The sequence below is a fragment of the Eleginops maclovinus genome, chromosome 13 (assembly GCF_036324505.1).
Source record: "Eleginops maclovinus isolate JMC-PN-2008 ecotype Puerto Natales chromosome 13, JC_Emac_rtc_rv5, whole genome shotgun sequence".
Classification (NCBI taxonomy): domain Eukaryota; kingdom Metazoa; phylum Chordata; class Actinopteri; order Perciformes; family Eleginopidae; genus Eleginops; species Eleginops maclovinus.
In genome coordinates, this window is record NC_086361.1 from 12,248,984 (window position 1) to 12,261,892 (window position 12,909).

Consider the following 12,909-nt stretch of genomic DNA (forward strand, 5'->3'; position numbering starts at 1 on the left):
ACCTGTTAAGAGTTGTGATATGGTTTAACAATGGCTGCAAACCTGAACAGAACATCTGCTAATATACAACAAATTACTATGAAATTCAAAGATGTTGCGCTCAGCTTGACTGTGTGCAATCTACTTAATAATTCACTTAGTTGCAGGGCAATCATCTCTCCAAACGATAAGCTTTGAAAGGTCAGATTGATCAGCAGTCTATTAACCGAACACTAAAAGACAAGCATTACTGGATAAACTCCCCACATAAGAGCTTAATCCCAGCAAGACACCAAATTCACAGCTCTGTTTATTTATTTCAGTGACCTAATCTGAGGCATTTGTACGTCTCAGTGGCTCTGAAATCTACTAAAACAGGCTCAGACACATCATGATCTATAAAAAAGTTGGTGAGGGCAGCTCTATCCGTGCTTAAGATAGAACAAAAACATTCAAATTTAGATTTTTTTTATGAATCACACCTGTTTTTTTAAGCTGATTGAGACTTTTGTTGCTGTAAAATATTATACTTTTCTTCAACACTTGCATGCAGATCCCACTGTTGTAGTTTAATCTGAAACTGTAATTGAAACCTAAAATTGGAAGTGTTTAAAAGCCTTCCTGTGACGGCTCATCCTGGGTGAGCCAGTCATGACTCACGGTGGTCACAGAGTGTCCTGCCACTCATGTCGCCGTGGTTATGTAAACTATGAGATCTCAATACACCACTGAGGGGGAAGAAGAGATTTGGAGAGAAAGGAAAAGAAAGAGAGAGGGGGGAATTGCATGGGAAGTGACTTTGCATTATAAACAAGGGTACGGCTATTTCAGCTCTCTCTCTCTCTCTCTCTCTCTCTCTCTCACTCTCTCTCTCACTCTCTCACTCTCGTGTCCTTCCCCTTCTTCTCTCCCTTCTCTGCTCCTTTTCACTTTTCACACCCTCTCCGTCTCCCCTAAGGGCTTCAGTGTACTGCAGACGAAATTGGACTTGGCAAGGTGCAAATGACAGTACACACACTGTGACTGGATGACTGTGTGTGTGTGTGTGTGTGTGTGTGTGTGTGTGTGTGTGTGTGTGTGTGTGTGTGTGTGTGTGTGTGTGTGTGTGTGTGTGTGTGTGTGTGTGTGTCTGCACGCATGCTAACTAATCTCTAGGCAGATCCAGTTGAAGTCCATCTGAACAAAGTGAACAGGAGGTGGGTTGCATCGAGCTGCCAAGGTGTCCTCTTAAATGCCAGGACAACGTCGTCAGGACAACAACATGGCTCCTTGTTCCCGCTCACAAACCATATTAAAGATTACAGGCACTTCGTATACTAAAGGTTACTTCTTACTTCTATTTAGAAGGATGAAACTTCCGTACGTATATTGCATAAGATGAGGAATATACTTCTCATAGTTGCAGCTTTTTCTTTTTTATATAATAATATTTATAAAATACCCCTCTTTTTAACTGTTAGTCTGACAAAACAAGAATGTAAAGATGTCCCTTGGACGTAACGTTACAACTACAGCTCAAGCTCATTAAACCTGAAAAGGCTATTCTTGTTTTAGCAATAAGGGACAAGAGTATAGCTCAGCTGTTTTGTTTTGTTTATCCCGGTGGAATGTCCGGGTGTAATAAAAGGTATGAGAAAAAATACAATAGACTGTATACATACCGCCCAAGTCTGCTGCTAAATGAGGATGATATTTTTTGCTTTGTTATAGGTAGTCGGAGGCTGTGTAAGGTGGACAGCAGGACAACAATGAGAACAGTAGCAGGTGACCAGAGAGATTTCTTTCCTGGCATTTCCCAATTTGGGATAAATAAAGTATTTCTGATTCGGATTTTCTGTGTTTTTAATGTGGTGTGTGCATATGGACTCTTCACTCACCTATTTGCAGCAGGACTGGTGTCACCAGTGCTGTCTCCATAGCGTAGCAGAACTCCCGGCCAAACATTACAGCACCATGCATCACCCATCGCTTTAAGGGTATGCGTTCGACTGATCGCTCGCTCGCTGACTCCTCCCCTCCTCGACCTCCCAATCCATCCGTCTCGCCTCCTGTTCCTCCTTTCTCTTCGTCCACACCTGATGCCTCTGAGTTTTTGGCATTCCCACCGCCCACCAGAGATCCGACCTGCATAGCGTCAGCCTCTGTGTTCTGGGGAGGCATGGTGGAGGGCATGCACGCAACAAGGGAAGACGTGCACCCACTCTAACGTTGACAAATCTGAGAACAATTACCTGTAGCTACCAAAAAAACAATACTGTTTCCTCAAACTATGAATTTCAAGTCACTTGTTGTTACTTTAAAGCTAGTGGTGACTTAATTACAATCTTTACAAGCTACAAATTGCAGCATGTGCTAGTAACTTTATAGTCACATGCAAACTATTACTGGTTTAAACAATGAATACCCATTTAAGGGAGATCAAAACATGAGGAGTGCTTTAACACTGGAATTTAAAAAAAACCTGTAACAGATAGTGTCCTAGTATGCAAGGTAATAAAATGTAAATCTTGGGTCGAACCAAAACTAAAAAAGGCTTTGGACACGATGTAAATAAAGGAAAAAACTGATAGATCTGGGAAGATAATGTAAAATAAACAGAACTTTTTTCCAGCAATCAGTTGTCCTCTTAACAAGTTGTCCTCCCAAAATCCTGCAGCTTCTAATTCAACACGTGGTTATCCTCCTCTCAGCTGCTTGTATTGTCCCAGAGTGGAAAAATAAAACAAAATCAGCTTTCCAAAACTTGTAACAAAAAAAAGAATCCAGAAAAATAAAAAGGAAGCAATTGAATTTTCACAGGAAGAGTGTGCGGTACATTCCAAGAGTGGGCGTTTGAATTTTGTCTGTGTTTGTCAGGTGTGTTTGTGTGTGTGTATGTGTGAGTGTGTATATTAATGTGTGTGTGTGTGTGTGTGTGTGTGTGTGTGTGTGTGTGTGTGTGTGTGTTTATGGCTTTTTTGTCATTGAGGTTTCTCCCTCTTTTTCTTATTGTCTATTACTAGATGTAAAAATCCATATAGAAGACCATTCAGTAAGGTCTAGAGTCATTTTGTTTATTGAGGGCTGAATGGAAGTCTGGATGACGGAGTTGGTGGGGGCTAGGAAGAGGCTGCGGGGGGAGGGGGGAGGAGGAGGACAGGCAGCGAAGGCAGTCGGAGCTCCTCTGAAAATCCCCATCGATTGGCCGATCAATCTAGAGGAGGACGACAACCACCAGGACGACAACCACCAGGTGGAGAAGAACGGAGCCACAACGCAGGTGTCCCATTGGTCAGGAGGAGAGGTGACAAGTGAGGAGTTGAGAGGAGAGGGCGAGAAGACAAAAACAAAAAAACATCAGTTAGTGACAGCAGTCTAACTTTTACAACATGGATTGGCAAGAGCATGCGGAATTTGCAGCATGCTAACAAAAAGAAGTGGTGCAATTTTCTCAGGTGTGTCAACCTTAGGTAGAAGCAGAGCGCCATCTCAACTAAACCATTAATAAAGAAGAAGAGGTAAAGAGAGGGAGGTACAGAAGCCACTACTGGTTTAGGAGTTGAGCATGTAAAATCATGACAAACATGCACTTTAATTTAATGTTTTAATCGCTTAATTTCTTTATCAACGCTGACTGAGGAAGACCATCGTATTGGCCTGGACGGAGAAATGATTTGGACCAGTAATTTAAGGAGGCTCTGGTATAGTGGGTTAGTGCGCTGATCTTCGGATCAGGGAAGCACTGGTTCCATCCCAACTGCAGTCAGCATGTTGTTGTATCCCTGGGTCAGACACTTCACCCTAAATTGCTCCTGTGGGAATTGTCCACAGTATTCAGCTTTGGATAAGAGCGTCTAAAAAGTGACATGTAATAATGTCATGTACGTTTAAGCACAAGCTATCTGCATTACAACACACTTTAAGGCCTAAAGAAAAAATGAGCATTTGTGTTATTTGAGCAAAACAGAGCAAATTAGGATCAATCTGAATCAATATCTTTTTTTAGGAGCACACAAACATGCTTAGAGACACACACTCTCCTATGAAAAGGGTCCATTTTTAAGTGGAATTGGTTTGAGCACATGATTCATCCTCGCAGACACTCGGGTAGTCTTTCAAACTGGACGGGGAGGATGAAAGCATGCGTTTTATGTGCTGATCGTTTTCAAATTGAGCTACTGTTTCAAACAGAGGGCTTGTGTGTGTGTTTGGTGAGAAGAAATGAGAGCTATGTGGACAGAGAAAAAAGAGAAAGGGAGGAGAATGAGGCGAGACGGCCATCAGCTCAAACCGCGCGTCATAGAGAGAAACAGAGAAACAGACTGCATGTATGTTCAATACAGTCAATACAGAGTTAAATTCCAAAGTTTTGTGTCCAGCGGGGCACTGGATTAAACTCGGAGAGACTGCACGTTTCGTCACACCCAACACACACTAATGCTGACCACGTGAACGACTCATACACACATCATATAAACAGTGCTAAGGCCTTCATCACGAAGCCTATTAAAGGAGGAGAAAGAGAAAGAAAAGAGGGAAAGAGACAAGGAAAGGAAGGAAGGATGGTTTGAACAGGTGGAAGGTGGGAAGATTAAGAGATGCAGGGAGTGTGTTAAGGCAGAGGAAGAGAAGGAAAGAGCGAAAAGAGGCAGACGGACAGTGACACAGAAGAGGTAGAAAATATTTGTCCCTCAGCTTATTTTCTTACTTTCTCTAGTTCGACCCTCCTCTCCATTTCAGTGCTCTCACATGTCCCTATTAACATTCATGATGTGCTCAAAACGCTCATGAATATTTTATTGTCACATACACACACACATACATCCCTGACCTTACACACTGCAGCAGATTACATAACAAGCCCCTCTCCTCTTCACAGACACATATACACACTATTCTTAATTCTGTCCAAATGAGAGGACGACCACAGAAGAAAGGCCTCAACCTCCACTAACTGTCGGGGAGATGTGCCCAAGCTCCTACACTGGGAAACGTGTAACAACATACTAACAACAACAACAACAACATGTTCAGATCTGGTTAACCAGTAGTTGCAAAATAATCCAGTCTGATGGGAACTATTGGGAATGATAGGAAACAGGGTTCAGATGCTAGAATTATGGTCTGGTTTTGGTTAGCAGTCAAAAACTGGTCAAAGAACTGGACGTAACCACCTTGACGTCACCGTTTTGTTTGTGGACTACCACGTTTGAACCTCAAGTATGTAATTTTGGCATTGGACGTATTCATTTATAACATGCCTTTTTGTGTTATTCACTCTAAATGGGTGAATCTAAAAAAAAAAACATCAGCAATTAAGACCGTGAGCTTTTCAGGATCATTTCCGCTGAGGTAAAACAAGTGGTGGGGTCATTTGCTTATGGGCTTTTATATAACCTGGCTTCTTTTTGCAATCCAGTAGACGCAACACCTGCCGCTATTTATGCATTTCTCTTGTGGGTTTAAAGCATTTCTGCGTTAGCCTAACTTTTGAGTCCCGGGTGTCACTCGTCAGCACCGTCGAACAGTATGCACACATCAATGCAATGTTTGAAAAACAATATTCAGAGGGAACAAACTATTTGAAAAGTGATCATCTCTAACTTTTAGATGATAAAGATTTGACACTCACAAAAAAATATTCTGTCATCCATCGTCTATTAGACAAAGACAAATCCTCACAATGCTGTTATTTCTGTCAATCCAATAGATGATTAAATGACTTTTTGATTTATTACAATCTGTTCCCCCGACGGATTGTCGCACAGTGAAAACAGCTGTTAACTGAGATTATATAGATAATGAAATGTCCCTGCAACTGATGTTATGGGAGCTCAATATGTGTTAGCAATTGTGTGGATTCTAACAAACTGGATATGGTTGATCATAGGGAAACTACATTTAATTAAGGTGTGTAAACTTGTGTTTGTCAGCATTAAAAAGGCAAATTACTTAGAAATCCAACCCATCCAGTTTGAGATTAAGTAGTTGGGTTCAGCGCTATTGTTCTGGGTCTAAAGGTGTGTCAGGTATGTGATGTTGGTGGATCTGTTGTTATATCAAAATAGGTGTCTGATAAGTTGTGTGACAAAAGCAAAGAACAAGTTGAGGTGCTGCTATAAATCTTTCTCAGTGACAGCACTATCTGTCCTGCAACTCATTCTCAGTCCTACAAAAACACACAGATAAAGTGATTAATGCTCAGTTGTCCAATTGTTTTTGTGTGTTTGGGCATGTGTGTGTGTCCGTTACACAAGCTCAGTTTCTATAGAACCTCACCTCAGCTTTTTTTCAGGGTAAAAATAAAAATAAAGAAATGCAGTTTGAGGGCTATTAGGATGAAAAGGTGCCAGATGAAGAGAACTGAGAGGAAGAGTCGGGGAAACAGGATGGAGATAACATAAGACAGAGCAAGAAAATATTCAAATAATGTTGAATATGTCATATTTCTTCCTTAGGTGGACCGAAAGAGACACATACAGAAGATGAAGGGAAAACAAGCATCAGGGAGGAATGCACAGTAGATGCCTGTTCAGTCCAAAGTTGGGGAAAATGGAAGAGTCAGTTGTTTCCTGTGTGTTGCAGTTAAACACACACACAAACAAGCTTTTTGAATCACACGCTAAGCACACGTAACCCAGGTCTATTTTGGTGAGCATTTATTCTGGTGCCAGAGACCAGATTAGCTGCAACACCAGCACGAAATAAGGGCAGCTTGTCCTTTTCTCACTTCATACAGTATAGCGTCTCCATTGCCCTGCTTCCTCTTTAGCCCACTATTTCTCTAGCATGTAACAGAAAAAAGACATGTCTGCAAGCCTGCAAGGACTGTATCTGTTAAAGGCTGTAACGTACATTGTAAAATGCTTTGCATAAATAAATGTTTGAAACTTGCCAAGGTTATGGGATCTGATCAAACTCAATCTGCAGGTGACTGTTCCCTTAACAATTTAGAAAAGTTGTTTGTTTGCCATCAAGGGGGAAGATAAAGCAATTAAGAAACCAGTTAATCAACAGAAAATATTTCAAGCAATAATGTCAACAGACCAGAAAGGTAAATGAACACTAAACCAACATGATACAAACCATACATAGCACTGACCCATATAGAGCTGGATTACAAGCCTGAAGATCTTAGGATCGAGTTCACACTGCTGCTGCCTATGGATGTTATGAGTGCACTTCTGACACGGACAATCACTTAGTGGTGCTACATGTGTGAAAGAGAACCTCCAGACAGTGTTCACACCTGATTCTCTGAATAGTGACCGAGTTCATATGAGAAAACGGTTCAGAGAAGCTTCTTTCATTTGCTCACGATTTAGTTTACTCTCAAAATCTATCCTTAGCTTTGATTCTGGCATGGTGTGTGTGCAGGTGTGTAAGAGAAAGAAGAAATTAAAAGAAGAAAATATACACACACATGCATAAGAAAGTTCCTGGACAACCACAAAGAAACATGTAAACACACAAAAGCTAACAAGAATGCTAGCACACAATCCCTTCCAACATTCCCATGGTGCTGGTGATATTCCCGTGATGAATAACAATATTCCCAGCTTGGGAGGCAGATGGCAAGGATAAGTAGTACAGCAAGAGAGAGACAGAGAAGAGGGGGGGTTAAACTAGGACTGGATGTGTGCATTATGGCGCAGTGCTGCTGCAGTGTAGAGGGTGGGGGGCACATGTGTATCAACGTGCACTAGTGTCAATGAGAAATCCTTAACTCCATTAACACAGGGTTTATATCTCTATGCTGGCCGGTATGAATATTACACAACATACCTGCTGTTCTCACACACACACACACACACACACACACACACACACACACACACACACACACACACACACACACACACACACACACACACACACACACACACACACACACACACACACACACACACACACACACACACACACACACACACACACACACACACACACACACACAAGCAATATTAGTTTTTCCCCGCGTGATAGGATACATACATCTGTAGTGTATGTTACACCATAAACATTAGACAACCGCCATGTGTGTGTGCATGAGTGCGTGCATGAATGTGTGTGTATAGCCCAACTATCTATACTTCATCAACAACAACAACAACAACAACATTCCAAGACAAGTTCCAATACTGTCAAAATGTCAAAGGCTCCACACTCAAACTTTCAGAAGACAATAACATCAACGTAATTTTACTTGTCATCCTTCCATGTCGTTTTCATAATGCTGATACTTTACAGTGCATATAGTATACACCAACTTTTAAAAAGGCACACTTTAACAAAACAAAAGAAGAGTAAGAGATAAGCGTGGCTGAAACTTGAATGTAACCAAAAACACTTTATTTAAAAAGCTTATCTTATTCACCGCCAGTCATCTTTGGCATCAAGTCCGCTTTCTGGTAATTTAATTGGAAAGCGGGACATCAGTTTGTCCTGGGCCAGTGAAGATGGGAACAGTGATTGGACAAAACCCAAAGAGGGAAGTTTCATCATTTCATTTAAGACTAAAGTTTCTACCGCAGGATAAGGTGACTCAGGAAAACTTTAAGGAGTGAAAATTGACTGAAAAGGGCTAGTTGTTCAAAAGTGTGGTAAGGGCAAATTTGTTCAAGCCTGTGTACATCAACACGTTTCTGAGTACCGCCCACTGAAAGCTGTAAATGAATCTCCAATCTCTACCTCACCTAAACCTCTCAGCTGCCTACGCTTGAAATAGAAGTCAAATGCCTTCGCTCACTTTGGCCATCAGGGCTAATAATATGGAAAAAAACCCACAATTGCAGTCATTGTTTTTTTGTCCTAGTAAATACCCTGAAGGCTGTTAAGGTCAAACAGTCACTATACAGACAGGTTGAGTAATGAGTCAGCATCAGCCAATAATAATATAGGGGCTTTGAGAACAGTATGTCAACAAACAGCCTCATTTGAACAATTTCAGAAGTTTTTACATTTCATCTGGTCTGCAACCTTCTTTGTAAAACTAGCAAATTCAATTCAAAATGATGTTGTAAACAACTAAAAACAAATTCAAGAATGGATGTTTTTTTACATTTAATTCATTATCAATATGTCTTTTATATCAAAAAAGATCGCTCTAAAGAATTTAAACTAAACTACTAAACTTAATCAAGTCAATTAGCAGGCAAGTTACTTTTACTGGGTATTATTTAGACCATAATAACAAACAGCTACGTGGAAAAAACAAACAAACAAAATATGTTATGTCATGTTATGTTAGCCTCTCCTGTATATCTGGTAGTTTTTCAGTTACAATACCTTCAAATAATTGTCAATATGGAGCACTTAAAGCACTTAAGCAATTAAATACCAATCCTAAATCTAACTTTAAGTAATGAGGTTCTGGTGAGGGACTTACTTTGTGTGTTTATCTGGTTTAGCTTTGGTGAGCTTATGTCACTTCAAACCTTCTGAGAATCAAGAGGCCAGAAATGAGGCTTATGTCTGTTTTTGTGGAGCTACCAAGGCGCAAACTCTTTGTCGGAAAAATGAAGCAAATGCAGAATGGCCTTAAATTTCACATTGTCTTGAGTCTCGCTGCAAATAGAGGTCCTATTGTATTGAAGTCTACGAGAAAATGATCCTACCTCTAAATAATTGCTTAACTCAGTTTACATTTTCTAATGTATTTATGAGCTACCTTGTGAATGTTAGGTGTTAGGCCAGTTTGTTATCCTTTCAGTGTGTTTTTAGTTCAGTCAGACAACTCACATGTTTCATTAATATGTTTATTAGAAGCAGTATATAGTTTGAGTTCAGCGTCTAGGCCAGGGCCTCATCACTCCACAGTTTTACATAGAAAATTGAGTGATGAGGGGTGGTGGTGCGGCAGGCGAGCATCGCCAACGTGAATGCAGCAGCAGCAGTGAGGTGAACGCATTTAGCAGCGTGGAAACAGCATTAGAGAGGCAGAGGTAGGCAGATCCGACAGCTTAAATAGAGCGCCAGATTCAGGAGACTATGTTTGGTTGGTTGCAAGAGTGGCGAGGGGCGTTAGGTGCAAATGTTTCATTGGTGCTCGAGTTGACTGCCTAAACTAGCTTGCAGGCTTCGCCCCATTTAATCAAAGTGTAACATTTTGGTCATAGCATGTTTTAAAAATATATGCTGGCCAACACTAGCCTAACACCTGACAAAGCAAAAGTTAAAGGGAAGATGTGAGGTGAGGACAGTGTGTGCTGTGTGTTGTGTGGTGTCAGCTAGCTTTGCATCTAGCAATAGCCCAGTTATCCTAGTGTTTATTTTTAACCCTGGCTGATAGGTTAGCTAGTTAGCACTCAAAACCCCTTTCAAGGCAGGTTGAAGGTGACCAGACCTTTAGAAAGAAAATACCATATTATTAGTTTGTAAGCAACAGCTGACTAACCGGTCTGTGGAAGTACACAAACACACACACTGATATTCTAATCCACTGGCTGCTGATCTGAGCCCGTCTAGACAGTTGATGTCGACATAGTGTCAAATATCTCATACATTTAGCATCATTTTTATGTAATATGATAACACAGAAGATTTGTGTACCCTTTACACGGCTAGCATGCTAACAGATAATGCTCACAAACTCCTGATGAAAATAAATTGTGTTAACTCCTGCAGATCTGAGTGTTTTTAGGCTAGATACAGTGAGGTTTTGACAAGCTGCTGACAGCAGCCTTGGCCTACTTCTACACCGGAGTCACGTTACTGGGTGTGTGTCACCCTCACCACATAACCACAGACACACAAGCATGCAACTCACCACCTCCAACCTCATCTTTGCCCCCTCTGACTATGGAACCCCCTACCCAACATCACATTACTTCATCCCCCCCTCCTGCATCCTGTCTCTCTGACCCAGGGGGCCTGCTCCGTTTTAGAGGGACTGTGTATGTGTGTGTGTGTGTGTGTGTGTTCATTTACATGTATGTGTGTGAATGTATGTGGCAAACCTCCCTCCCACAGCATATGAGGCTTTATCTTATAGAGGGAGCAGCAAGCCACAGCAGAGACAGAAAGAAACTAAAAGAGTGTGCAAGGGGACGATATGATCTACTTGATGTTAAAATGTGTTGGTTGTTTTTAGTCATCAGTTTGACAACGTACACTTAAAAATGTCCTCTAATTAAAAAAAATGCCTCAGTCAGTTGGAACGTCACTGAAAAACAACAAAAACAACCCCCCTGTGCTCACAAATGTAACTAATTTAAAATCAGCTAATGCACTGGAAAGTGTTTTCATGTTGTCACAAACACTATTCTTCCACAACAGCTTCTTTGACAACAATACAACATAAGTATAACTGCCTGCACAGTCCTGTTCAGGACTGCAAAGAATACAGGGTGGTGAGTTTAACCCATTCCATCCCTTAAAGGGAAAATTCCACAACTGACAGCAGCATTAAACTGCTGACCACATTTCTGCTCTTTTCTGAACGAGTATATGCAGTTTTTTGTTCATTTCAAACCCCCTTAAAACAGGCAATACACCTCTTTCCCATTGCCAGTATGCTTTTCTGCCGTGTCACATTCCATGTCACAGAAAAGCAATATTAGTTTTTCTCTGCAGCAGTGATGATATGATACATAAACATTCATAATTGTTTTGTGGTAACTTTTAAATTTACTTTTTAGTGCAACATTGCTCAAGCTTGGAATTGGCAAAGTATTGGAAAGTATTTTGATCAAGTTTCATGCTGTCAAACAAGTGTGGTCGGTTACTCTGCTCAATGACACGGCTTCAGTTGGTGTGTGTGTAGCCCAACTATCTAGACTTGTTTTTGTATTCTTTTTTCAACAACAACAACAACAACAACATTCCAAGACAAGTTCCAATACTGTCAAAATGTCAAAGGCTCCATACTCAAACGTTCAGAAGACAATAACATTAACGTAATTTTACTTGTCATCATTCCATGTCGTTTTCGTAATGCTGATACTCTACAGTGTATATAGTATACACCAACTTTTAAAAAGGCACACTTTAACTTTAACAAAACAGAAGAAGAGTGAGAGATAAGCGTGGCTGAAACTTGTACGTAACCAAAAACACTTTACTTAAAAAGCTTATTTTATTCGCCGCCAGTCATCTTTGGCATCAAGTCCGCTTTCTGGTAATTTAATTGGAAAGCGGAGGAGTGAAAATTGGCTCAAAGTGCAGACATTTCACAACAGCACTGGTGCAGTATTAAAATGAATCATGGGCTAATTGTTTAAAAGTGTGGTAAGGGCAAATTTGTTCAAGCTTTTCATGCTCTCGGAGTTCATCTGACCTAACCATTGCTTTTGGTAAAATGTTACAATCTGATGACAAAGTTTTTAGACGCTCAGCCAAGACATCCGGCTGCTAGTCCAAATCTCTGAATAGCAGGTAAAATGCATTTGGTGACCTTGAGCAAGGCAGGCAAATGTCAAAAAAAGGAGTAAAGGTAGACAAGACAGAGTGGATGAGAGCTGACAGGAGAGCAAACAAACTAAGTGGAAAATCTCTATTCTTAGAAGACGTTTTGTGTTGTTGATAATCTCTTTGGCTACTGAGAACATCGATGTGTGTGTCTGGGTTTGTGTCCTCTATCTCAAAGCCAGGGCTAAATACAGTACAGCCATCTGATATTGACTTTAATAACTGTCCTTCACCACTAGAAAACTAAGCAGCCATGCATGAAGTGTGGCTGATAATCTCCACACAAACAAACACGACCGCCTCAGGATGCCCAACCACACGCACACATTTATTCAACAACTGTTAAATCCAACTGTAACACCTACTTTTCTGTTTATCTTAGACATCAAAGAGTTATAAAGGCAGCAACCTGTTGTCTGTGTGTGTGTGTGTGTGTGTGTGTGTGTGTGTGTGTGTGTGTGTGTGTGTGTGTGTGTGTGTGTGTGTGTGTGTGTGTGTGTGTGTAAGATGCAGTAGAGATAAGGGGGGTTGTTGATGGCACTG

The 12,909-nt window shown here is 40.9% G+C and overlaps 1 protein-coding gene across 3 annotated transcripts in view; it reads right to left on the minus strand.

Moving 5' to 3' along the window:
- The window catches only part of LOC134874966 (solute carrier family 45 member 4), a 42,389-nt gene that overhangs the window by 26,520 nt on the left and 2,960 nt on the right, over positions 1-12,909 (minus strand). For all 3 annotated transcript variants that reach the window (XM_063899279.1, XM_063899281.1, XM_063899280.1), the window contains exon 3: positions 1,857-3,172. In XM_063899279.1, coding sequence (XP_063755349.1) covers positions 1,857-2,151 — 295 coding nt within the window. In that variant the 5' untranslated portion in view covers positions 2,152-3,172. The remainder of the gene's footprint in view (positions 1-1,856; positions 3,173-12,909) is intronic.